General features: G+C 42.4%; 1 protein-coding gene across 1 annotated transcript in view; it reads left to right on the forward strand.

The window, feature by feature from the left end:
- The first annotated feature begins 1,787 nt into the window (after positions 1-1,787).
- FLT3 (fms related receptor tyrosine kinase 3) overlaps positions 1,788-27,917 on the forward strand; it is a 114,806-nt gene continuing 88,676 nt past the window's right edge. Inside the window, exon 1 of the mRNA XM_007522389.3 lies at positions 1,788-1,899. Coding sequence (XP_007522451.1) covers positions 1,857-1,899 — 43 coding nt within the window. The 5' untranslated portion in view covers positions 1,788-1,856. The remainder of the gene's footprint in view (positions 1,900-27,917) is intronic.

Below are 27,917 nucleotides of genomic sequence, written 5' to 3' on the forward strand. Positions count from 1 at the left end.
TTCTTTTATTTGATGGGACAGAGAGAGATACTGAGAGGATAAGTGGAGATAGAGTGGGAGAGAGACAGAAAGATGCTTGCACACTGCAACATCTCTCATGATGCTTCCCCTCTGCTGGGAGGGGCCAGGGTCTTGAACCCAGTTCCCTGAGGAAGGTGAAACGTGCTCAACCAGATGCACCATCACCTGCTCCAGTGTTCTAAATTCTTGCTAATGCTTGATAATGTCAGGTTCTTGTCAATTGATGGACTCAAGTTATCAATCTAATAGGCAATACATCTATTAATGCAACTGTATGTGCTTGTGTATAAAATTGTTCTCTATAGTTATTTCAACTGAGTTCACAAGAATCCTGTTATAATAATCTTTCTGACTGTACTTTATTTTCAGGGAAATCATAGAGCTTTGTGTTTTGAAACTGATGTTCAGGCTTTTTGTGGATGACTTTCACAGAGCATGTCCATGAGTGTCAAGATTCAGAACTCTTCCTTTTGTAAGGCTGAATGATATTTCATTGAATGCATGTATCACCTTTGGTTAAACTATTCTACTGTGGATAGCACCTGCCTAGCAGCCATTCTTTGCAACTGTGAATAGTATTGTGATGGGTAAGGGTGTACACATAACTCTTCCTGACTTTGCTTTCAGTACTTTCCAGTATATTCCCAGAAGTGTAATTACTGGATCGTATGGCAATTATACTTTTTATTTTTCTGAAAAACTGCCATAGACTTTCCCATCGTGTTTGCTCTAGGTTAGACATTAAAGTTTCTATGCTGCTCTAGAGGGAGACTGCTCGTACTATATAGCCTATTGCCAAAGAAAATGATCACATAGCCAAGAATGAATGCTGCCAATTGTCACGTTTTATTAGAAAATGATTTAAAAATAACCAAAAACATGGGATTCCTAGAGTTTGGGGGCACATTATAAACCATCTGCACCCCTCCCTTCATGGACTTTGTGTAGCTTAAACTCCGAGAGGATGTGTGGCTCGTGAAGGTCAAAGGGCTCATTTTAAAAAAAGACCCCGAATAAGTCTCGAAATGTTTCCAATATTCAAGTCGTTGCAAAGGAAAATCATTTTAGCGTGAAATATTATGTAACAAAGAACAAGATGTACAGAGTAGCTCATCTCAAAGCACACTCAGGGAAGTACTATGTGTTTTTTAGTCTCCCTCAATGACATTGAAAACGAGCTTGCTTGCCTTGCTGCCGCTGCTCATTGGGCCCTGAGCTTGCTGTGACAAGGAGGCAAGAGACAGAGAAGCCCAGACCGCAGTTAAGATTCCCCAGAGCCTTGGAGAGAGACCCTCGTCCGCGGGAGCCGCCGGCGGAGTGCGCGTGCTGCGCTCGCAGACCAACTCACAGACCCCGCGCGCAGAGGCCGGGCTCCAGCGACCTGCCGTCACCAGGCTCTGCGGGCACCGCACCAAAGAGTCCAAGGACTCCCAGGGCGGCCAAGCAGCTGTGGCCGCGAGTCCTCACCGTCCAGAAGCTCCGAGCCCGTGAGGCCCCCCCTTCCCCCGGCGGAAACGCGCTCCTCTCCCCCGCCCTGGGCTGGAGCCCCGCGGCGCGGCCGAGTGCAGGCTGCGGACCACGGCGGGCACGTGGGTTCGGCCGCAGCGCTGCGCCAGGCACCGGCTTCCCGGCTCAGCCCGGCCTCCCGGCGGGCGTCTGGGTCGCAGCCCGCGGCCGACGGATCCTCCCCCCCGGCCACTTTGCACCAGTCCCGGGGAATTTGCGGTCGGTGACGCGCATCCTTAAGCGAGCCACCTGCAGAGCGGGACGCGCCGCTCGGGGCGGCATCGCTGGGCTGGGCTGGCGCGGCCTGGGGACCCCAGGATCTGGAGGCCATGCCGGCGTTGGTGCGCCGCGGCGGCCGGCTCCCGCTGCTCGGTAAGGCCATGCTCGCTCGCTTGCAGCCCCCGAACCCCTGGCGCGGCCCTCGGCCTCCGCCCCGCACCGTGGACCGGGGCGCGCGCCTAGGTCCCCGCCGCCGCGCTCCTCCCCGCGCTCGCTCGTTCCCCGGCTCCCACGCCCCTCCCCTCTCTTGCGCCCTCCCGGCTCGCCCCCAACTTGCCCGCAGCCCCCCGCCCGGCCCAGCTGCCCGCGTCCGCTTCCCTTCTCCAGCCTCGCGGCTCCGGCTCGGGCCGCGCTCTAAACACGGCCCCGGCTCCGCGGGCCCTGGCCGAGGCGCCGCCCCGGGTCGGGGTCCCGGCTCCGCGGCGCGCGGCGGGTGGGCGGGTGGTCTCAGGTGAGCCTGCACCTGGCTGCAGCGCGCCCATAGACACCTGGGTGACGTCTTTAACTCTTATTTGGAGGTTTTGATTGATGGAGTGAACTCTGATGGAAAAATGCGCCCGCGTTCTTTGCCCCCCCCCCCAACGAGTCATTCAGAATAACGACCCCCACCGAATTTCCGTGGGGGTCTGCGAATAGTTACTTAGGCAATACTATGAAAACGGGCTTCACATATTAAAATACTGGCTGCCCCTTCCTCCTAGAGTCGATTTTTATCCTGGCTTTAAATCCCAAGGGGCAAGGGGTGGCTCAAAGACTCAGCTGACTGTTCCCAAATAAACTACCAGGTAGCTGTTGGGGGGCGGATGGTGGGATGGGAAAGGAAGGATCCGTTTTCAGTCTAGTTCATCTGTTTGGAAAGACGAGGAGGTTGACTGAGATTGAGATGGAGGAGACAGACATATCGAGGTAGCCCAAAGTAGGCTTCGGCTACCTTGGGACCAGCACTCACAGCTCTGAGTCCTGCCCTGGCCAGCCAAGGCTGTTAGCAGAATTCTCCTCCAGCTCTAGAATCCCAGGATTCTAATGAAGTCTCTGTTATAGAGAAAATATTTATAATATAGTCATGGGAGAATTATTTACAGTACCTTTTGTTATAGAGCAAGAAACGTAACATAAGGGAAGGGAGAGTGAAAAGCAAAGATTTTGTATTTTTTAGACAGTTGTCTTTACTAGTAAAATATATGTGTTTAGGCTAGATATATAATATCCTTTTCAGAGTACTAATGCCGAAAGTTTTCTGCTGTGCATAACATTAACTAGTAAGTGAAACTTTCAGTAACATACTTTCTGAAATTATAAAAATTAGTATTTGCAGCCACATTGAGTGCCTTACTATTTGAGAATGACCTCAGAAATATCTATATCAGTCAATAGATTTTTCTAAATGAGATACAACTTCTCTAAAATATGCACAAATTTTCACTGTACAACTTCAATAGTTTTTGTACTAGTGTCTACCCAAGTCACTGTTAGCAGATGAAGTATAGAATGATTCTAACTCTACCCTTTCTTAATCAGTATCCTCCAAATGCAGCTTCTATTCACATATTTGGTAAAATAATTTTGTCAGTTTTTTATGTTTCTGTAAACCAAACCATCAAATAGAGACTTTTAGGTCTACTTTCCATTCAATATTGTGATTAGGAGCTTCAGTTTTCTTCTCACTATTAGTGGTTCTTTTCCTACCTGTCTACTATTCCCTAGTGTGAATAGCGATACAATTTAATTCTATTGTTGAAGAACATTTAGGTTTGTTTCCAGTTTATGTAAGTATAAATCATACAGCTGCGAACACTGTTTTACATTGTGTTTTGGTGGGTATGAGTATCCATTTCTGTTATGATTATATCCATAAATAGAATTACTGGATTATAGGGAAAAAGCATATGTTTGATTTGGTGAATTGTATTAAAACCGGTTTTTCAAAGTGGCTGTAACAATTAGCATTTCACTTTCAGCATATGGGAGTTCAGTTCCTCACATCTTTGCCAATACTAGATATTATAGATTTTCTTGAATAAGAAGTATCATGAAAAGTTTAAAGATGAAGACTAAAATGTTTAAAATCTTTAGGATTCTTAAGATATAGGATGTGATCTCCTTGTTTTGTAAGCTCTACCTTTCATGACTGTTGACAAAGTTGTCTAAGTAGAGTTTAAATAATGGAAATGTATACTCATGATCTTAAGGATCTTATGTGCAGATACTAGACAAGAGGGAAGAGATTTCAGTAACTGTGTTACTGTCTTTTATTAGTGTCAGAAAATTGATATACAGAACTTTGAATCACATATTTTAGTTGCTATCTTTTGCCCTACTTGCTTCTTTTACTTTTTTTTTTTTTGCCTTCTATGCATCTCTAGCCCAAGAGGAGGTGGAGGGAAGTCAAAACACAGCAATCTTGGTGAACTGGTATTAAGTTTCCCTCCAGTTTTAAAAGCGTACTTCTTCTAATTGCTACCATGAGATGAACTGAGATTGACTTTTTATTTCTTTTTAGGGGCTTCATAGTAATGGTAGTAAATTACCCTCATAGGTTAAATTATGAACTGCTTGCCTTCCATTAAAGAATTACTCTACTTGTTGTAACTAAAAGGGCACTTTTATTTTTTATTTTATTTTATTTTTGTTGTATTTATTTAGTCTCTTTTGTTGCCCTTATTGTTTCGTTGTTGTAGTTATTATTTTTGTTGTTACTGATGTCGTTGTTGGTGGATAGGACAGAGAGAAATGGAGAGAGGAGGGGAAGACTGAGAGGGGGAGAGAAAGACAGACACCAGCAGACCTGCTTCACCTCCTGTGAAGTGACTCCCCTGCAGGTGGGGACCCGGGGGCTCGAACCGGGATCCTTACGCCGGTTCTTGCGCTTTGCGCCATGTGCGCTTAACCCGCTGCACTACCGCCCGACTCCCGGCACTTTTATTTTTATTCTAAGTTTATAATTACTTATTTATTATGAGACAGAAGATGAGAAATGAGAGACAGGAGACCTGCTCAACTTTGGTATAAGGTGGATTCAGGGATTGAACTGTGGCCTCTGGTCTCTCAGGCATACAAGTTGAAGCTTTTGGGAGTCGGGCAGTAGCGCAGCGGGTTAAGCTACTGTCCTAGCTCTGTTCTCTGTCCTAGCTAACAAGACGACATCAGTAGCAACAATAGTAACTACAACAACAGTAAAAAAAAAACAAAAACAAACAAAAAACAACAAGGGCAACAAAAGGGAAAAAAAAAAAAAGTTGAAGCTTTTATTGTCTGACCTTATCTTTCTAACCCTGGTATTCAGTTCTGGATGGGGTCTTTGGCATGTAAGTTCTGTGCTTAAAATTGAATTATTTCCCACACCCTACCAAGGTACTTTTAATAACTCTTGATTGTTAGTAAACAATTTATTATTGTTAATGAATTATCCTGTTTAAGAAACAATCAGATAATGATATATTAAACATGGAGCAGGGCAGCAAGGCAGGTAGCTCAGCTGGTAGAGTGCAGGACTTACATAGATGAGGTTCTAGGTTACATTCCTGGCACAGACTGTAGTGCACTGTACAGTGTACTGCTGTCTGTGTGCTTATCTGTCTTTCTTGTCATAAAATACATAAGTAAATATTTAAAAGAAAAGTAAAAAAGTGTGGGGAGGAAGATGTTCTTATATGCCAGAAAAGGCTTAATATAATAAAGAATTCAGAGAAAGCAGACATGAGAAAGAAAAATATTACTTGAAAAACTCTTGTTAAATACCCAGTTCTGTGCTAGGGTACAGAGGTGAAACAGATGACTGGGGGACTTACATATAAATAGCTATTCTATTCTCATTAAGCAATGCATGGTCACTGCATTTCTCCAGGAAAATCATTTCAGTACAAAGCATGCCTTTAGTTAGTTGAATCTTCACAGTTACTGTGATCATTGAGTATCTGTAGAAAGGAAATTGCACACTTCAGTGGAGGAAACTTCAATCAGATCAGAATAGCAGTCATAGGATTTTGCCTCTCGAATGACTTACATGTGGATAGACTATATTTGTAGGTATAGGAACAAAACTGCTCTTCCATTTAAAATAAAACCAATGAACTGTTCCAGAATTACATATGACCATACTTAAGACCTTAGGAAGAAGTAATTTTCTAGTTATTTATTGTCGCCAGGGTTATTGCTGGAGCTCAGTGATGAACCTACCATACCAGTGACCCTCCTTCCCTTCCTCTCTCTCTCTTTTTCCTTTTTACTTGGTAGGACAGAGAGAAATTGAGAGAGCAGGGGGAGATAAAGAGGGAAACAGAAAGAGAGACACCTGCAGCACTGCTTCACCTCTGCAGGCAGGGACTAGGGGCTTGAACCCAAATCCTTCTTTGTGGTAAGGAAGAGGTACTTTAATAAATGGCTGTTTGAACAAATCTTTCAATTAACTTTTAGTTCCTGGAAGCATACCTGTTGATTTGAGAAGCCTAGAGGATAACTTTGTAACTTTTCCCATAATACTTGCTTTTCCTACCCTATTATTCTTTCTAAGACTCAGAAAGCAGTGTGAGAACAACCTTATCTCTCAGTACCCAAGATGACAATCCTGCTTACTCCCTAATAACCACCAAATATCGTTTTGGTTTTGGTTTGTAATTTGTTAAGTAACAAAAAATTGCTATATTTCATTATTTTTCTTGATTTTGAAAGAGACCTTGAGGAAAGTAGGAGTGAGAATCTGGGGAGGTTAAGTCCAGGGGTTGAAAATGAGTTTAGCCAGCTGTATAAGCTGCCTTTGTGTGGTATTGTCATAATGCTTTCCTCTCCTGTTCCCTGTGAAATAGCATATTCATGAACCGCACAGCAAGTAATTTGTCTGAAGGAAGCTTGTTGGTTTTTTATGAAGTGACTTTGTGACCTTAATATTTTTGATGACTTAAAAAAAAAAAGAAGCCATAACTAGTTCTCAGTAGGTAACCATACTTATGTGGCCTAAATGTCTGTCTCTTGGCATCCTATAAGCTCTAGAGCTGGGTGACTTGGTTACTACTGGTTGATACCTTTTGCGGTAAGGTCAGTGGTCATCTCACGATGAATGCTTTTATAGAACACACTGATGGTCGTTAATTGGAACCATGCAATTCTCTTTTATGGGTACCAACACATGTGGAAGAAATTTAAAAATAATACAAAGTATACACACAGTGTTCTTTTGTGGCTAGAGGAATTGCATAAGATCCTAAAAGAGGAACTATTGTTATATATATGTATATATATATATATATATTAGATTGACCCGTAAAAGAAAAAAATTAATACTGTCATTCAAAGGCCCATTGGTGGCCAAACAGACTTTATCGAATTATTTACAACTGCCACTAAAATAGGAGGTCACTATGATGTCTGTTAACTGTTGTGTTAGGATTATAAGAGCCACTGCCTTCAGTCTTCAAACACCTTGGTATTTGAGTTACGATTTTCCTAATTTTAGAGTCTGCTCTTGAAAGCAAGAGAGAGCTACACACAGAAAGACCCACAGCACGGTTAGGAAACATGTGTTCTCCACTCTGCCCTAAAAAAACATTTTTCAAGTTCCTCATTTGTAAAAAAGGAGATAAGCAACAACTCAGACCTTCATCAGATAATACCTGTAAAGCACAGCAGCTTTCCTGGTTAGGGAGGTGCTTTGCGGGAAGGGCGATGCGTACTGCTTGAAGAAATCATCAGAATGTAGAGTCACAGGTCCTCCTCTGCCCTTCCAGAGCTGCTTGAATTCCATTTATAGCCAAGATTTGTGTAAAGTGCTGTACAGCACTGGCTCCTGCCCTGAAAGAGCTCATGAGCTCATTTGGAAGGCTTGGGCAGGAAGGCATCAGGTGTATGCACGGAAAACTGCCATGTGATTTTATTCTGTATTTTAAGAGAGGTTAAGAAAGAGAGAATCGGGCCAGACGGTGGCGCACATGGTTAAGCACACGCGCATTACCGTGCACACGGATGGGGATTCAAGCCCATGGTCCCTACCTGCCCGGGGAAGGCTTCATGAGTGGTGAAGCAGGGTTGCAGGTGTCCTTCTGTCTCTCTCCCTCTCTATCTCCCCCTCCTTTCTCAGTTTCTGTCTCTATCTAATGATAAATAAATTAAAAAGAGAGAGTGAGAGAATCTCAGTATCACTCTGGCGTATTTGATGCTAGAGATTGAACTTGGAACCTTGTGCTCTATCACTGAATCATTTCTCTGACAGTTTGCAATTCCCTCTAACCCAGACCAACAAAAGAAATTCAAGCCTCCAAAAGGAGATGATGATGATGTCATGGCTCAAGGATAAGAGATGATGGGGGACGCAGTAGGTGGTGCACCCGGTAGAGTACACATCACCATGCTTGAGGACTTTGCTTTGAGCCCCTGATCCGCACCTGCAGGAGTGAAGCTTCACAGGTGGTGAAACCATGCTGCAATTACCTCTCTTTTTTTCTCTCTCCCTCTCTCTCTCCTTCTTCCCTTCTCAGTTTCCTTCTGTCCTTTCTAATTAAAAAAAAAAGAAAGAAAGAAAGAAAGAAAGAAAGAGAGAGATAGAGAGTAGGGCGGTAACGTAGCGGGTTAAGCGCACTTAGCCCAAAGCACAAGTACCGGCAGAAATATCCCGGTTGAAGCCCCAGGCTCCCCACCTCAGGGGAGTTGCTTCACAAGCCGTGAAGCGGGTCTGCAGGTGTCTTTCTCTCCTCCTCTCTGTCTACCCCTTCTTTCTCCATTTCTCCCTGTCCTATCCAACAATGACAACATCAATAACAACAACAATAATAACTACAACAATAAGACAAGGGCAACAAAAGGGAATAAATAAATATTTAGAAAGGAAGAAAGAAAGGAGAGAGAAAAAAGTTTCAAAGTTGACAGAGAAAGGCAGATGAGTAGGATAGATCAAGCAAATAGGACAGCAAAGAAAAAGAAACAGTTGGGACCAGGCAGTGGCACACCTGGTTAAACCTACACTGTATACAGTGCAAAAGGACCCAGGTTCAAGCCCCTGGTCCCCACTTGCAGAGAAAAAGCTTCACTAGTAGTGAAGCAGGGCTGCAGGTGTCTCTCTGCCACTTTTCTTCTCTATCTCCACTTCCACTCTCAATTTCTACCTGTCTCTATCAATTAATAAATAAGTGATAAAATGAAATAAACCATTAAAAGAAGAAAAATAATCAAACAGTTGAGAACATGGTAGAGCAGACAGAAAATTATGATGTCTAAGACCTCCTCAGGATTAAAGTAACTGTCAGTTATAAAGTTGTAGCTCATAAAATTGTTCAAACATTCAGTAGATAGCTTTAAAAAACATTCAGTAGATAGCTTTAAAAAACGTTCAGTAGATAGCTTTATTTATTTTTACATATTTTTATTATATATATTTATTTATTGGATAGAGACAGTCAAAAATTGAGATGGGGAGACAGAGAGACACCTGCAGCCCTGATTCACCAGTCATGAAGCTTTCCACCTGCAGGTGGGGACCAGGGACTTGAACCTGTGTCCTTGTGCACTGTAGTGTGTGCACTTAACCAGGTGCACCACCGTCGGCCCCAGTAGATAGCTTAAAAAAAGTTCAGGGTGGGGGTATAGCATAATGGTTATGCAAACAGACTTTCATGCCTGAAGCTCTCACGTCCCAGGTTCAATCCCCTATACCACCATAAGCCAGATCTGAGCAGTACTCTGGTTAAAAAAAAAAAAAAATTCAAGGTTAAAGTTGGAAGATAGCTCACTTGGCTGGGTGTTCTGCTTTGAGCCCTGGTACCACATGGCCATGTCATGCCACCAGAGGAAGCTGTGCTGTGTTTCCCTCTCTCTTTGTCTGAAATGAAAAGAATGAGAGTTCACTGGAAGCAGTGAAATCACATGTGTAGAAGGCCCTATTGCTGCATGAAGCACACGCATACACATCTCTTAGGATTCCCAGGGACACAGTATATAATATGTATAACATATGGAGTGTTTTCATGATGTGATAAAAGACTTAGGGTTTTATCATGTAGACCAAGAGATCCTGGATGAATTTTGAGGGTCCAGTATATCACTTGGTGTGTGTACACATGTACTCATAGAGGGGGTTTATTGCTTTAAGTATTTCCAAAGGGGTCTGTGACTCAAGAAAGGACAAAGACTATTGGTTTGTCAAGGCATAGCTTGCACTGATTTGTATTTGAGAAAGAAATACGTGTGTGTGTGTGTGTGTGTGTGTGTGTGTGTGAAGATGCAGTCAACACCGTGTTGGGGAGTCCAGCTGGAAAGGTGAGAAGAATGAGGCTTGAATCTGGGCAGAACTGCAAGGGGAGCTGGGGCTGGGGGGAAGGTCCTCAAGAGGTTAAAAGGTTAAAAGGTCAAGGTTTGGCAACTGCCTGGCTTATTAGGAACTGAGGGACAGGGAGGAGTCCAAAATTACTTCTGGATTCTGACTTTGGTGCCAGTAGCTGAGAGAGAGGAAGAAGTAGCATTCGGAAGGAAAAAGAGGCTTTCAGTCTGAGTTCAAGTTTCCCGGGACCACTGGGATATATACAGGATTTCTGAATTAGGAAGTCTTGAGCAAATGAGAGCTAGTTAGTATCATGAGCCTTTGCAGAGAAACCATGTAGAATGAATGAGTAGACAGGTTGGGACTTTGAAGCTTCCCTGGCCTAAGGAAGAGCACACTCTTGTCTGTCTTCTTACTGCTTTTTAATTTTTTTATATTTGTTTGTTATTGGATAGAGGGAAACTGAGAGGAGGGGGGAGATAGAGTGTGAGAGAGACAGAGAGACACCTGCAGCCCTACTTTACCACTTGTGAAACTTTCCCTGTGCAAGTGGAGACCAGGGACTTTGAACCTGGGTCCTTGCACACTGCAATGTGAGTGCTTAACTAGGTGTGCCACTGCCTGGCCCCCTGTCTTCTTGCTGCTAACACTGAACATAACTGGCATTTTTGGCCACCAAACACATTCTGCAACACCAGCTGAGCATCCTATACTTTAGCTCAATCTGACATGAGCTATAGAAATGGCGGTAGTACAGACACACACACACACACACACACACACACACACACACACACACACACACACACACACACACACACGCTTCACATAGCAACCCAATCACAGATCCAGGTCTTCCCCTAATCAGAGGTCCCTATGACCCTCCTCAAGATGGCTTGATTTCCTTCCCTTCCCTTCCCTTCCCTTCCCTTCCCTTCCCTTCCCTTCCCTTCCCTTCCCTTCCCTTCCCTTCCCTTCCCTTCCCTTCCCTTCCCTTCCCTTCCCTTCCCTTCCCTTCCCTTCCCTTCCCTTCCCTTCCCTTCCCTTCCCTTCCCTTCCCTTCCCTTCCCTTCCCTTCCCTTCCCTTCCCTTCCCTTTCCTCCCATCCCCTCCCCTCCCCTCCCCTCCCCTCCCCTCCCCTCCCCTCCCCTCCCCTCCCCTCCCCTCCCCTCCCCTCTTCCCTTCCCTTCCCTTCCCTTCCCTCCCCTGCTTTCCCCTCCCCTCCCCCCCTTTCTGTTCCTTTTTTAACTAGAGCACTCTGTTCATCTCTGACTGATGGTGGTGGTGATGGGGGAGGTGTTGAACAGGGGACTTTGGAGCCTCAGGCATGCATGAGTCTCATTGCATAACCATTATGCTATCTACTCTGGCCTGGTGGCTTGATTTTTCTAGACTGAGTCACAGAATCAGAAAAACATTTTTTTCATTAAAAAAAAAATTTTATTTGTGGTCCAGGAGGTGGCACAGTGGATAAAACGTTGGTCTCTCGAGCATGAGGTCCTGAGTTCAATCCCTGGCAGCACATGTACCAGAGTGACGTCTGGTTCTTTCTCTCTCCTATTCCTCTCATTAATAAATAAATTAATTAAAAAATATTTATTTATGTATTCCCTTCCTTGTTGTTTTATTGTTGTAGTTATTATTGTCGTTGTTGGATAGGACAGAGAGAAATGGAGAGAGGAGGGGAAGACAAAGAGGGGGAGAGAAAAATAGACACCTGCAGAACTTCACCGCCTGTGAAGTGACTCCCCTGCAGGTGGGGAGCAAGGGCTTGAACCAGGAACCTTATGCTGGTCCTTGCATTTTGCTTAACCCGCTGCGCTACCACCTGACTCCCTTTTTCCGTATTTTTATTGCTTTCACTGTAAATCCACCACTCCCAGAGCCTTTTTTTTTTTTTGTGTGTGTGTGTCCCTTCTTTTTTTTGTTTTGTTTTGTTCTGTTTTATTTGACAGAACAGAGGGAATTAAGAAGGGAGGGAAGAGAGAGAGAGATACCTGTAGATCTGCTTTACCTCTTGTGAAGTGTCCTCCCTCTCCCCCATATGTGGGGGCAGGGGCTTGAATCTGAGTCCTTTGTGCTTGGTAGTATGTGTACTTAACTGGGTGCACCACTGCCCGGCCCCTGGAAAACATTTTACTTATGAGACTGGCATTTTATTGGATAAAGAGAAAACTTGGTAACAGCTCAGTAGAAGAGAGGCTTTAATACAAAGAATGTGGGAAGGGACAGGAAATGTACCAGGCCTCTAGAGACCCTCTGGACACCCGTCACTCCTCCAGGACCCCCACTACTTTACAGTCTCACAGCTCATCAGACCTCTCCTGTAAAGGCATTTTGTAGAGGAACATAGCTCCCGGTTCCAGGCCTGGCACCCCATGGGAACACCAAGGATGATGAAGCAGTACTGTGGTACCTCTCCTCTCTCTGTGTTAGGGGGAACATTGTTTTAATAGTTTAATTTATAGCTCCTCCTCCTCTGAAAGTTCCCTCCATTGATTACCCTTCTTCCTCCTGTGACCAGCTCCTGTTCAGTACATCACCTCTACTCCCAACAACCCTCAAATAATAAAAGACACTCCTGGCAGTCCAGTAGGTGGTACAACAAGCAGAGTGCCTGATTCATAAGCATGAGGTCCCATAATATTCTGGTTCTCTTTATCCCCAACATGCGTAAATAAAAATTCAAAAAGAGAAAAGAAAAAAGAGAGAGAGTCAGAGAGAGAGAGAGAGAGACTGACTCCCACTCTCTGGGAAAGACAGAAGGAGCTTCTAAAGGTTTTTTAAAAAATATTTATTTATTTCCTTTTTGTTGCCTTTGTTTTTATTGTTGTTGTAGCTATTGTTGATGTTGTCATTGTTGGATAGGACAGAGAGAAACGGAGAGAGGAGGGGAAGACAGAGGGGGGAGAGAAAGACACCTGCAGACCTGCTTCACTACCTGTGAAGCGACCCCCCTGCAGGTGGGGAGCCGGGAGCTTGAACCGGGATCCTTACACCCGGTCACCATTGCACTTTGCGCCATGTGCACTTAACCCGCTGCGCTACCACCCGACTCCCATGGAGCTTCTAAAGGTTTAGGACCTTTGTGCCTAGAAATAGGACCAAGATCAAACATATTTATTACTCTACATGAGTATGTTTTTCTCTTTTATCAGGTGAGGAAATTGGTGGCCCAAGAAGGTGAAATGACTTGCTGAAATTCAGTGTTATCCATGCAGATAATTCTCGGAAGTGGGAAGTGGGACTAGCGTGTTGGACATAAAAGTATAATGTCCCAAGGACAATCTCTGGGGTTTCATATGCCAAAATGATGCTCTGTTTTTTTTTTCTTTCCTGTTAATAAATCTCAGGGGCCAGTGGTACACTCAGTTGAGTGCATATGTTATCATGTGCAAAGATCTAGGTTTGAGTCCCCTCTCCCCACTGTGGGTGGGACATTTCACAGTCAGTGAAGCAGTGCTGAGGTTTCTATCTTTCTCTCTCCCTATCTCCCCTTTCCCTCTCAATTTCTCTCAGTCTTATCAAGTAGAATAGAAAGAAGGAAAAAGGAAAAAAGGAAGAGATGGCTGTTGGGAGTGGTGGATTCATAGTGCTGGTATGGGACCCCCGTGATAATCCTGGTGGCAGTATATTAAATAGATCTCTAGGGCTGGCAAGACAGCTCACTTGGACAGAGCACTTGCTTTGTTGTGGACACAACCCAGGTTTGATCTCAGTATCCACTGCACTGAAGAAAACTTGGGTACCATAGTGTCTTTCTATCTGAAAAAGTCAGCTTGGAGTGGTGAAGCCCCAGTGACAACAACAATAATAATAGTAAATCTTTTGGAAATATTTATTTGGAAGAGGAACTCAGTTCTCCAGATATTATCCTTGCGCTTTGTGCCTTTGTGCCACGTGTGCTTAACCCGCTGCGCTACCGCCTGACTCCCTCTAATTTCATTTTTATATCTTTATTTATTTACTGAATAGAGACGAGAAATCGAGAGAGGAAGAGGGAGATAGAGATGGAGAGAAAAAGAGACACTTGCAGTGTTATGCCTTCAAAGCACATGGAAGCTTCTCCCATGAAGGCTGAGGCCAGGGGCTTCAACTGCGGTCCTTGTCCATTGTAGTGTGTGCTGGAGTGGCTGCACCACCGCCCTCCATCTGGCCTTAATATTGTAATGGGTGGTGTGCTGTGAGCATAGGCTTTGCTTCTTCTCTTAGGTAATAGCTAAGAGTAGCATTGTATTGAGAATCGCATACTCAGTGAAGAAAGAGACATCTGCAGCAATACTTCACCACTTGTGAAATCCTCTCCACAAGTGGGGACTGGGGTCTTAAACCTTGTTTTTGTCTTTTTTTAAAAAAATTCTTTATTGGGAAATTAATGTTTTACATTGGACAATAAATACAATAGTTTGTACATGCATAACATTTCCCAGTTTTCCACATAACAATACAACCCCCACTAGGTCCTCTGAAGGACCTGTATTCTCCTCCCTCCCCACCCACCCCAGAGTCTTTTACTTTGGTGCAGTACGCCAGTTCCAGTTCAGGTTCTACTTGTGTTTCCTCTTCTGATCTTTTTTTTTTAACTTCTGCCTGAGAGTGAGATCATCCCATATTCATCCTTCTGTTTCTGACTTATTTCACTTAACATGATTTCTTCAAGCTCCATGCAAGATCTGCTGAAAACAGTGAAGTCACCATTTTGATAGCTGAATAGTATTCCATTGTGTATATATACCACAACTTGCTCAGCCACTCATCTGTTGTTGGGACACTTGGGTTGCTTCCAGGTTTTGGCTATTATAAATTGCGCTGCTAAGAACATATGTGTACACAGATCTTTTTGGATGGGTGTATTGGGTTCCTTAGGATATATCCCCAGGAGAGGAATTGCAGGGTCATAAGGTAGGTCCATTTCTAGCCTTCTGAGAGTTCTCAGACTGTTCTCCACAGAGGTTGGACCAATTGACATTCCCACCAGCAGTGTAGGAGGGTTCCTTTGACCCCACAACCTCTCCAGCATTTGCTGCTGTTACCTTTTCTGATGTATGACAGTCTCACAGGAGTGAAGTGGTATCTCATTGTTGTCTTTATTTGCATTTCTCTGACAATCAGAGACTTGGAGCATTTTGTCATGTATTTCTCAGCCTTTTGGATCTCTTCTGTGGTGAATATTCTGTCCATGTCCGCCCCCCATTTTTGGATGGGGTTATCTCTGCTTTACTTTCCTGATCTACGCACTCTAATTTATCTAAGGGTAATCTTTCTTCCCTACTTACTGCAATAATCACTTCCTGAGAAGCTGCATCTATCTCATTTTTGCTATGATTTTCCTTAAAGTATTCTTTCAGGGAAGAAAGAAGGTCATCATCTCCTTCAAGGTCAATGTACTGAATTTGTTCATAGGCTGAATTTGTGAATTCTACTGGATCTATTGTTTTCTTGTTGTTGAGTTTGGCAAGTTCTTTATATATTCTGGTTATTAGCCTCTTGTCTGTTGTATGACATGTAAAGATCTTCTCCCATTCTGTGAGGGGTCTCTTGGTTTGGGTAGTGGTTTCTTTAGCTGTGCAGAAGTTTTTTAATTTGATGTAGTCCCATAGGTTTATGCTTGCCTTAGTCTTTGTAATTGGATTTGTTTCATTGAAGATGTCTTTAAAATTTATGTGGAAAAGAGTTCTGCCAATATTTTCCTCTAAGTATTTGATAGTTTCTGGTCTAACGTCCAAGTCCTTCATCCACTTGGAATTTACTTTTGTATTTGGTGAAATATAGTAGTTCAGTTTCATTCTTCTGCATGTTTCAACCCATTTTTTTCCAACACCATTTGTTGAAGAGACTCTGTTTTCCCCCATTTAATAGTCTGGGCGCCTTTGTCAAAGATTAGATGTCCATAGGTGTGGGGCCTCATTTCTGGGCTCTCAATTCTATTCCACTGGTCAGTGTGTCTGTTCATGTTCCGGTACCAAGCAGTTTTGATGACAGTGGCCCTATAATACAATTTGAGACCTGGGAGTGTGATGCCTACGGTTGTGTTCTTTTTTCTCAAGATTGTTTTGGCAATTCTAGGTCTTTTCTGGTTCCAGATAAACATTTGTAGCATTTGTTCTACTCTCCTAAAAAAATGTGGTTGTAATCTTGATGGGGATAACATTAAATTTGTATATGGCTCTGGGTAGTATATTCATTCTGATGATGTCAATTCTTCCAACCCATGGACATAGAATATATTTCCACTTCTTTGTGTCTTTTTCAGTTTCCTTGAGTAGTGACTCATAATTTTCAGTATACAAATCTTTAACTTCTTTGGTTAGGTTTACTCCTAGATATTTTATTGTTTTTGTTGCTGTAGTAAAAGGAATTGATTTCTGTATTTCAACTTCTTCTACCTTAGTGTTTGCATAGAGGAATGTCACTGACTTTTGAATGTTAATTTTGTAGCCTGACACCTTACTGTATTGCCTGATGATTTCCAAAAAATTCTTGCTGGGTTCTTTTGGTTTATCTATGTATACTATCATGTCATCTGTAAATAGGTAGAGTTTGACTTCTTTTTTTTTTTTTTATTTTAGGAGGGGTACAACTCCACACAATTCCCACCGCCCAATCTCCATATCCCACCCCCTCCCCCGATAGCTTTCCCATTCTCTATCCCTCTGGGAGCATGGACCCAGGGTCATTGAGGGTTGCAGAAGGTAGAAGGTCTGGCTTCTGTAATTGCTTCCTCGCTGAACATGGGCGTTGACTGGTCGGTCCATACTCCCAGTCTGCCTCTCTCTTTCCCTAGTAGGATGGGTCTCTGGGGAAGCTGAGCTCCAGGACACATTGGTGGTGTCTTCAATCCAGGGAAGTCTGGCCGGCATCCTGATGACACCTGGAACCTGGTGACTAAAAAGAGAGTTAACATACAAAGCCAAACAAATTGTTGAGCAATCATGGACCCAAAGCTTGGAAAAGTGGAGAGGAAGTATTAGGGAGGTACTCACTGCAAACTCTAGTATACTTCTGCTTTCTTACTTTGGTGCCATACTCCAAACTCAATTTCTGCTTTGCGTTTCTACTTTTTTTTTTTTTACATGCATAACATTCCCCAGATTCCCATTTAGCAATACAACCCCCACTATTTCATTCATCATTTTTCATGGACCTGTATTCTCCCCACCCACCCACCCACCCCAGAGTCTTTTACTTTGGTGTAATACTCCAATTCCATTTCAGGTTCGACTTGTGTTTTCTTTTCTAATCTTGTTTTTCAACTTCGGCCTGAGAGTGAGATCATCCCATATTCATCCTTCTGTTTCTGACTTATTTCACTCAACATGATTTTTTCAAGGTCCATCCAAGATCGGCTGAAAACAGTGAAGTCACCATTTTTTACAGCTGAGTAGTATTCCATTGTGTATATATACCACAACTTGCTCAGCCACTCATCTGTTGTTGGACACCTGGGTTGCTTCCAGGTTTTGGCTATTACAAATTGTGCTGCCAAGAACATATGTGTACACAGATCTTTTTGGATGGATGTGTTGGGTTCCTTAGGATATATCCCCAGGAGGGGAATTGCAGGGTCATAGGGTAGGTCCATTTCTAGCCTTCTGAGAGTTCTCCAGACTGTTCTCCACAGAGGTTGGACCAATTGACATTCCCACCAGCAGTGCAGGAGGGTTCCTTTGACCCCACACCGTTTCCAGCATTTGCTGCTGTTACCTTTTCTGATGTGTGACATTCTCACAGGAGTGAAGTGATATCTCATTGTTGTCTTTATTTGCATCTCTCTGACAATGAGAGACTTGGAGCATTTTTTCATGTGTTTCTCAGCCTTTTGGATCTCTTCTGTGGTGAATATTCTGTCCAATTCCTCCCCCCATTTTTGGATGGGGTTATTTGTTGTCTTGTTGTTGAGTCTGGTAAGCTCTTTATATATGTTGGTTATTAAACTCTTATCTGATGTATGGCATGTAAAGATCTTCTCCCATTCTGTGAGGGGTCTCTTGATTTGGGTAGTGGTTTCTTTTGCTGTGAAGAAGCTTTTTAATTTGATGTAGTCCCATAGGTTTATACTTGCCTTAGTCTTCCTTGTAATTGGATTCGTTTCATTGAAAATGTCTTTAAAATTTATGCGGAAAAAAGTTCTTCCAATATTTTCCTCTAAGTATCTGATAGTTTCTGGTCTAACATCCAAGTCCTTGATCCACTTGGAATTTACTTTTGTATTTGGTGAAATACAGTGATTCAGTTTCATTCTTCTGCATGTTTCAACCCATTGTTTCCAACACCATTTGTTGAAGAGACTCTGCTTTCCCCATGTAATAGTCTGGGCCCCTTTGTCAAAGATTAGATGTCCATAGGTGTGGGGCCTCATTTCTGGGCTCTCAATTCTATTCCACTGGTCAGTGTGTCTGTTCATGTTCCAGTACCAAGCAGTTTTGATGACAATGGCCCTATAATATAGTTTGAGATCTGGCAGTGTGATGCCTCCGGTTCTGTTCTTTTTTCTCAAGATTGTTTTGGCAATTCTAGGTCTTTTCTGGTTCCAGATAAACATTTGTAGCATTTGTTCTATTCTCCTAAAAAATGTGCTTGGGATCTTGATGGGGATAGCATTAAATTTGTAGATGGCTCTGGGTAATATATTCATTTTGATGATGTTAATTCTTCCAACCCATGAGCATGGAATATCTTTCCACTTCTTTGTGTCTTTTTCAATTTCTTTGAGTAGTGACTCATAATTTTCAGTATACAAGTCTTTCACTTCTTTGGTTAGGTTTATTCCTAGATATTTTATTGTTTTTGTTGCTATAGAAAAAGGAACTGATTTCTGGATTTCAATTTCTTCTAACTTAGTGTTTGCATAGAGGAATGCCACTGACTTTTGAATGTTAATTTTATAACCTGACACATTACTGTATTGCCTGATGATTTCCAAAAGCTTCTTGCTAGATTCCTTAGGTTTTTCCATGTATACTATCATGTCATCTGCAAATAAGGAGAGTTTGACTTCTTCTCTTCCAATCTGTATTCCTTTAATTCCTTGCTCCTGCCTGATTGCTATGGCAAGAACTTCCAACACTATGTTGAATAGTAATGGTGATAGTGGGCAGCCCTGTCTAGTACCTGATCTGAGGGGAAATGCTTCCAGTTTTTCACCATTGAGTATGATGTTGGCTGTAGGTTTGCTATATATAGACTCCACTATCTTCAGGAATTTTCCATCTATTCCCATTTTTTGTAGTGTTTTGATCATAAAGGGATGTTGTATTTTGTCAAAGGCTTTCTCTGCATCTATTGATATGACCATGTGGTTTTTGGTCTTGCTTTTGTTGATATGGTGGATCACATTGATTGATTTACGTATATTAAACCAACCTTGCATGCCTGGGCTAAACCCCACTTGGTTATGATGAACAATCTTTTTAATATACTGCTGTATCCAGTTGGCTAGAATTTTGTTCAGTATTTGAGCATCTATGTTCATCAGAGATATTGGTCTGTAGTTTTCTTTTTTGGTTATGTCCCTGTCTGCTTTTGGTATCTGAGTGGTGTTGGCTTCATAGAAGCTGGCAGGGAGTATTCCAGTGTCTTTAATCTTCTGGAAGACTTCTAAAAGTAGAGGAATTAACTCTTCCTTGAAGGTTTTGTAGAATTCATTTGTAAAACCATCTGGTCCAGGACTTTTATTCTTGGGGAGGATTTTGATAACTGTTTCAATTTAAATAGCTGTGATGGGCCTGTTCATGTTATCTAGATATTCTTTACTTAATTTTGGAAGTTCATAAGTATCTAGGAAATAGTCCATTTCTTCCAGGTTCTCTAGCTTGGTGGCATATAGTTTTTCTTAAAAGCCTCGCATGATATGTTGAATTTCTGCGGTGTCTGTTGTGATATCTACTCTTTCATTTAGTATCCAATTTATTTGGGTCTTCTCCCTTTTTTGTTTTGTGAGTCTGGCTAAAGGTTTGTCCATTTTGTTTACTCTTTCGAAGAACCAACATTTACTTTCGTTGATCTTTTGTATGGTTTTCTTATTTTCAGTGTTACTTATTTCTGCCCTAACTTTAGTGATTTCTGTCCTTCTGGTTGCTTTAGGGTTCCTTTGGTCTTCGTTCTAGGTCTTTAAGATGTGCAATCAGGCTGTTTTTTTTTTGGTACTTTTTCTTGTTTCTTAATGTGTGCTTGAATGGCTATGATCTTCCCTCTCAGTACTGCCTTAAATGTGTCCCAAATATTTTGATAGCTTGTGTCTTCATTTTCATTGAACTCTCAAAACATTTTGATTTCCTCTTTGACCCAGTAGTTGTTAAGGAGTGTACTGTTGAGCCTCCACATTTTGGGACTATTACTAATCTTTTGTTGATTGTTAAGTGTTAGTTTCATTCCACTGTGGTCTGAGAAGATGCTTGGGATCATTTCAATGCTCTTGAATTTGCTGATGCTGTCTTTGTGGCCTAACATATGGTCAATCCTTGAGATTGACCCATGTGGATTTGAGTAAAATGTGTATTCCACTTTCTTGGGATGAATGACTCTGAAAATACCCAATAGTTCTAGTTTATCTTTCTCTTCATTTAGCTCCATTATGTCTTTATTGATTTTCTGCCTGGATGATCTGTCAAGTTGAGAGAGTGGGATGTTGAAGTCCCCTACTATGATTGTGTTGCTGTTAATATATTGCTGTAGCTCTTTCAGTAGAAGTTTGATGTATTTAGATGGCTTCTCATTGGGTGCATAGATGTTAATAATTGTTAAGTCCTCTTGATTGACTGATCGATCCTCTGAGCATTAAGTAGTGTCCATTCCTATCATTTTTTGTCTTATCTATTTTAAAGTCTATTGTGTCAGATATGAGAATAGCTGTTTCTGCCTTTTTTTTGTGGTCCGTTGGCTTGTATGATAGTTTTCCATCCTTTCACTTTAACTCTGTGTTTGTCTTGTTGAGTTAGGTGGGTTTTTCCTGTAGAAAGCATATTGTTGGGTTGTGTTTTCTGATGCATTTCCCTACTCTGTGCCTTTTAATAGGTGAATTCAGGCCATTGACATTTATTGATATCAAATATTGAAGATAATTTAACGCCATTCTTGTAGAGTTTTAGAGTGTTTTGCTATATGGCCTATTTATGGTGGTCTGACTGTTTATAGGAGACCTTTCAGAACTTCTTTCAGGGCAGGGTTGGTGATAGTGGATTCTTTCAGCTGTTTCTTGTCTGAGAAGGTTTTTATGCCTTCATCTAGTCTGATTGACAGTCTAGCAGGATACAGTAGTCTTGGTTGAAAGCCTTTCTCATTGAGCAGTCGATAGATATCTTGCCATTCTCTTCTGGCCTGTAGTGTTTGTGTGGAGATATCTGCTGCTGATCTTATGGGTTTTCCTCTGTAGGTGACTCTTTGTTTTTCTCTTACAGCCTTCAGGATCCTTTCTTTATCCTTATTCCTTTCCATTCTAAATATGATGTGTCTTGGTGGCTTTAAGTCTGGGTTAATTCTGTTCGGGACTCTCTGGGCTTCTTGAACCTTTATGTCTTTTATGTTGTCTAAACTAGAGAAGTTTTCAGTTGTTATGGCCTGAAGAATGCTTTCTTCCTCTCCCTCTCTTTCTTCCTCTGTTAAGCCAATAATGCATATATCATTTCTTTTGAAGTTATCCCATAGGTTTCTCTTGTTGTTTTCAGTATCTCTTAATCTCTTTTTGAGATCTCTTACTTCTTTTTTAATTGTCTCTAATTTGTCCTCAATGTTGCTAATTCTGTCTCCAGTCTCATGTATTCTATTCTTTCCCCTCTACTGTTTTCTGGAGTTCATCTATTTTGTTGTCCTGTTCTGATACTGTTTTAGTTTGTTCAACACACTGGTTGTGTTCTTAGGTTAGCTATTTCAGCTTTCAGCTCTCTAATAACCTTGAGATAATTAGCGTTTTCTTCCAGAGTCTCATTTGTTGTTCCTATATTTCTGATGACAATTCTTTCAAACTCTTTACTCACTCCTGTGATTATTTCCTTAACTAGTGTTTGGATGGTTACCATTATCATTATTTTGTGCTTCACCCTTTGGGGGGCTTTTAGCTGGACTCTTGTCCTGGTTCATTTCTCCAATAGTTCTTCTTGTTGGTTTAACCATTTTATATATTATGAGGCCTCTCTCTCAGTACTTTTCAAATTACTCACTCTTGCCTGGATTAACTTGTGTCTAAGGTAATTAAAGGGTTCACAGTTGTGGAAGTTGACAGTTTCAGTAGTATTTTAATCCCTGAGTTGGAGCTCAGTGGCCTAAAATCCTCTTTTGTTCTTTTTCTTCCCTGTAGGGTATGGGAGCCTGAGGGCTTTAAAACTATAAGTAGGCTTCTTAGTTTAATCACTGACTCCTGACCAAGAGACAAAGCAGGGTGGGGCAGAGGTAATCTAGTGGTTATGCAAAGAGGCTCTCACAGCTCCCCTGCTAGGCCACCGAGATATAGCTCTTCTCCTGAGTTTACTGGTTAGTTCTCTGTCCCCTGGTGTCAGCACAGGGCCTCCCTGCTGCTGCTCCAGGTTCTGAGGGCAGTAGCAATGGAGACTCACAGTTGCATTTGTTGAGTCGCAGGGGAGTCCTCTCCTCCCTTCTGCTGTCTTTCTTTGGAGGTGGAGTCTCAACTGGTGAACTGCCACTTAATCTCCCCCTGGGTTCCTCTCTGTCCATGAGCCACACGTGTTTGCACTCACCGGTGCTTTGGTGGATTCCTGAAGTCCTTCTAGTCCTGTCTTATTGTGGTCCCAGGGTCCCAGGTGGTCTCCTTTGGTATTCCTAGTTGACCTGGGAGAGGAGAGGAGAGAAACACAGCTGCCGCTGCTCTGTAGCCCTGCCTCCTCAAGTCCCTTCTTGTTTTTGTCTTTTAATGATTCAACAGTATTTTGTTTTTATTTTTTAATCAATTTAATTAAATATAGTAATATGCCATTGCAATCTTAGTATATATTTCTCTGATGATTAATTATGCTGATCATTGTTCTGTGTGATTAATTGACATCCTATTTTTTTAACTTTTTTTACAGTGATGTAATAATGATTAACAAGATTATAGGATAAGAGAGGTACAATTTCATACAGTTCCCACCACCAGAGTTCTGTATCCCATCCCCTCCATTGGAAACTTCCCTATTCTTTATCCCTCGGGAGTATGGAGTAAAGATCTTTATGGGGTGCAGAAAGTGCAAGGTCTGGCTTCTGTAATTGCTTCTACGCAAGACATGGGCATTGGCAGGTCGATTTATACCCCCAACCTGATTCTTTCTTTCCCTAGTGGGATAGGGCTCAGGAAAGGTGGGGTTCCAGGACACATTGGTGAGGTTGTCTGCCCAGGGAAATCAAGTTGCCATCATGGTAGCATCTGCAACTTGTTGGCTGAAAAGCATTAAGATGTAAAGCAGAACAAATTATTTAATAATCAGAAACCTAAAGGTAAGAATATAGCAGATGAGACTTGGGGTCTTCATGTTGAAAAAAGCTAGGAAGTCTATTTTAGGTATATTTCAAAGGCCCATGACTGTACAGATTTTTGCCTGAGCTCGACTGGTAACAGTATTGTCTGGGGAGATGGTATCAGAGTTGCAAATAAGACTAGAAATCTGGATCAGGGGAGAGAGTAGCTCTCGAATATGGGAAAACTATATAAATACCATTAATTGTAAACTCCATCGATCTGACCTGGGGCCCATATTCAATACATGAGCCTGCATAACCTCTGCATCCCTGTAGGTCTGAGTTCATATTTCACGGACATAGCAAGCTAAGAACATTCTAGGGTGTAGTCATTACAGGACCCGTCTTCCTTTAGTGGCAGAGAATGTTGACCTAGCTTCCCTTTGATGAGTGGGGTAGTCCCTATCATTGTTGTTCTACATTGAGGGCAAGGTCCTATAGAGGCCCATAAGAGAATTTATAATGTTGTTTCTTTTTTTCTTTTTTTTTTTTTTATAAAAGGGAAATCTTTTTTTTTTTATTTATTCCCCTTTTGTTGCCCTTGTTGTTTTGTTGTTATTGATGTCGTTGTTGGATAGGACAGAGAGAAATGGAGAGAGGAGGGGAAAACAGAGAGTGGGAGAGAAAGATAGACACCTGCAGACCTGCTTCACCGCCTGTGAAGCGACTCCCCTGCAGGTGGGTTCTGATGGAGTTGGCCAATGATGGTGGAGAGAGGGATCCGTTAGAGGTTTAGACCCATCATATCTATGTGGGAATCCCAGGATTCCCTGACTAGGGCTCCAGATGATGGGGTGGCCTGGTAGTGACCAATAGTGCCATCATTAAAGTGTGCTGGTCTCTTGCCCTTATCCAACTTTTGTAGTCCTTACTTAATCTGACACAGTTGGATTTAGAGTGATTTAGGGAAGTGAAATAGGGAGTAGGTGAGATGGGTATTTAATTCTAAGTAGAAAATATTTGATTAAGTACTTTATAGATTTTTTTTTAGGTCTTTCTAGTTGCTTGCTGCACTTATTGAGTCACTGCAGACTACTGCACACTTTTACTTTAAGGTGTATACTTTACCCTAGCTTATGGATACGTGTGCACAAATGCCCTATCCCTTGGGCCCTGGTCTATATCTAGGTTCTGTAACTTTTGTTAGGAAGTGCACCACCCAAAATAGAACTATATGGAGTCCTACGAGCTAGGAAAGGTCTCACCAAAGTATTGGAGCTGGAGGGTTGACATCCCAGGCCTGGCATCTCTGGACACAGTCCGAGGTGAAACATGTTAAAGTGGCACTGGTTGCATTGATTTGGTTGGGATCAGCAGATGGATCAAGAGAAGCAAGAAGGAAAATGAGCCATGCCCCTGAGCTTCCAGGGCTGGGAGAACTATGGATTTTACTGAGAATGAGGAAGGTTCCTTGCTGTCTTAGTGTTTAAGAAGGTAATAGATAATTATTATTATAACCAAGTCATTTGGGGACTTGGTTTACTTTGAAAATCCCATGGTTGGGATTTATTGTTCCATACAAGACCTTACCATGATTTATGCCATTTAATGCTATTTACAAGTAACTATATCTTGGAGGCTGGGTAGTGGAGCAGTGGGTTAAGTGCACATGGTGGGAAGTCCAAGGACCAGCATAAGGATCCCAGTTCGAGCCCCTGGCTCCTCACCTGCATGGGGGTAGCTTCACAGGCAGTGAAGCAGTTCTACAGGTGTCTATCTTTCCTTCCCCCTCTATGTCTTCCCCTCTTCTCTCAATTTCTTTCTGTCCTATTCAATAACAATGATATCAACAACAACAATAATAATAATAACAACAAGGGCAACAAAAGGGGAAAAATAGCCTCCAGGAGCAGTGGATTCATAATGCAGGCACCGAGCCCCAGCAATAATCCTGGAGGCAAAAAAAAAATAATAATAATAACTATATCTTATATACATGACAGGACCGATTGCTTCTAGTCCTCCTGGTATAAGATTGTAGGTGATTTAGTATTTTTCAAAAAAGTTATTATTAGAAATGTATTAACCCAGTGTTAGAATTCAGTTTCCTAAAAAAAATTCAGTTTACTAATTTGAAACCTTAAGTGCTTAAGTGCTTAAGTGCTTAGATTGAAGGAAGTGCTTAGATACTCAGAACTGAAATCTATGCTTTTAAAACCTCGAGACATTCAATCTGCTTTTTCCCCTCTCATATTGATTAGACAGTGGCTAATAAGACTATTGGTTATGAAAGTATATATTAACATCATCCCCGCCACCAAAGTTCTGTGTCCCTACCCTCACCTCTCTACAGTAGAGCTAAATATCTACCCCTCCCCTCACCCCCAGAGTTTTTTCATTTTAGTGCAATACTCCAAACTTGGTTAATTTTTTTTTTTTTGTGTGTGTGTGTATGTGTGTGTTTCCTTTTCTGTTCTTTCTCAGCTTCTGTTTATGAGTGGGATCATCCATACTCATTTTTCTCTTTTTGGCTTATCCCACTTAACATAATTTCTTCAAGCTCCATCCAAGATGGGTTGAAGAAAATGGATGGATTCATTATTCTTAATAACTGAGTAATATTCCACTGTGTATATAAAATACAGCTTTTTCAGCCACACATCTGTTGATGGACACCTGAATTGTTTCTAGGCTTTGACTCTTAAGAATTGTGCTGCTATGAACATAGGTATACACAGATCTTTTTGGATGGGTGTGTTTGACTCTTTAGGATCAAACTGGATCATAAAGAAGGTCCATTTCTAGCCTTGTGAGGATTCTCCAGACTGCTCTCTGTTGTTGAGGAGGTCTGGTGTCAGTCTGCACCGCGGAGAAGAGAGCGGACGTCCAGAGCAAAGGGGTACACAGATCTTTATTATAGGATGGGGGGGAGGTTTGGTTCAGACCACGTGGAGCCAGCCAGCAATGGCCGACCACGGGGGGAGAGCAGGGAGCGAGACCTCAGAGAGGGAGAGCCGAGAGCCCAGAGAGAGAGAGGGGAGGGGTGAGGGGGCTTTTTATTGGGCGACAACCAGGGGTGACGTGTAGGGCCAGGATTGGTTGAAAGGGGGCACTCTAGGATTTAGCGGGGCATAGAAAAACCTGGGGGCGGAGCCAGGATTGGTTGAAAGGGGGCACTCTAGGATTTAGCGGAGCATAGAAAAACCTGGGGGCGGAGACTGCATCAGAATAAGTCCTCAGCAACATCTCCTCCTATCCCTTTATATCTAAATGGACACAGTAAAGAAAAATGGAGCAGGCTTAAATGTTTTAGAGGAATGCCATGCTCAGGTGGGAAGATGTAGGACTTTCTGTGGAGGAGGGAAGGCTTAAATGGCTGCCAACCTTGTGAGATTTATGCGTCCTCCTGTGCTCAACCCCTCTTTAGAGAGAGAGACTTACCTGGAGAGACTCATCTCATAGGTTTAAGCGCAGCCTGCTCAACCATCTCTTCACAATATCTCTACATCTTTTCTATCTTTCTACCTAGTAATAGCATAAGATGTACAAAGTCTATAAAAGACTATCATGGGGCAGAAACCTTTTGGGCATAAGCCTAAATGACATAACAAAATAGGAAGAGATAAGTAGGGGAGAAGTAAAAGCCAGTGTGGTGTGAAGGGAAGGATTGGTGTGTAAAGGAGCATTCCCTGTTTGGGTGGGGAAAGGGGCAAGGGTACATAATGAGGGGGAGGCAGGAGGCATGACCCACCAAACAGAGGGGCTATTTGGCATTGTATAGTCCTCAAGGCAACAGTCTGTAAAGTCTATGAATTACTCAGGATCAGTCTATGAAAAACCAGCAACGTGAAGGGAAGGAAGCTGCTGTAAAATTGTCTAAAGTGTCCAAAGGGTATATCAGCAAGTCCGATAGAAGTCTCAGTCCAAAGTAGGCGACTGGGGGAGAAATGGCAGGGGATGAAATGCTGCATGAGGAAGGTCAGCCTCTGGAATTCTGCTTTTCTGTAGATTGTGAGCTGGAACCGCCAAAACGTGACAGGTCAAAGCAAAAGCAGGAAAGGCAGACAGGCAGTAAAAAGGTTCTGTCCTTGGAGTCTGCGAATCAGATTCTTCAGATCGCGTTGAGTGACATCTAGGGTTTCGGGGGGTGTGCCACGGTAGTCGTGCCATCTAGTGAGTGACGTCAGGGTGTGCAGGGGTTCAGATGTTTTTTCCGGGATTCCTGTGAAAGAAACACAAACAATCTGCTTCTCGTGGTTAGCAGGGCATCTGATTTGAATGCTTTATAGAAGAAGAGGTTTGGTGCCTTGACCAACTGAGTATTGGGGGATGTATCTTTCCTATTCATTTATGATTATATTTTATATTATTTGTCATGGTAGTCAGCCGTTTATCTGGAAGGTCCTGGGTGATTCATGGGGAAAAAGACCTTATCTTTTAACAAAGACTCTAAGGTGTAGGAAAGTGGGAACTATCTTATCCC

The sequence above is a fragment of the Erinaceus europaeus genome, chromosome 5 (genome assembly GCF_950295315.1).
Source record: "Erinaceus europaeus chromosome 5, mEriEur2.1, whole genome shotgun sequence".
Taxonomy (NCBI): Eukaryota; Metazoa; Chordata; class Mammalia; order Eulipotyphla; family Erinaceidae; genus Erinaceus; species Erinaceus europaeus.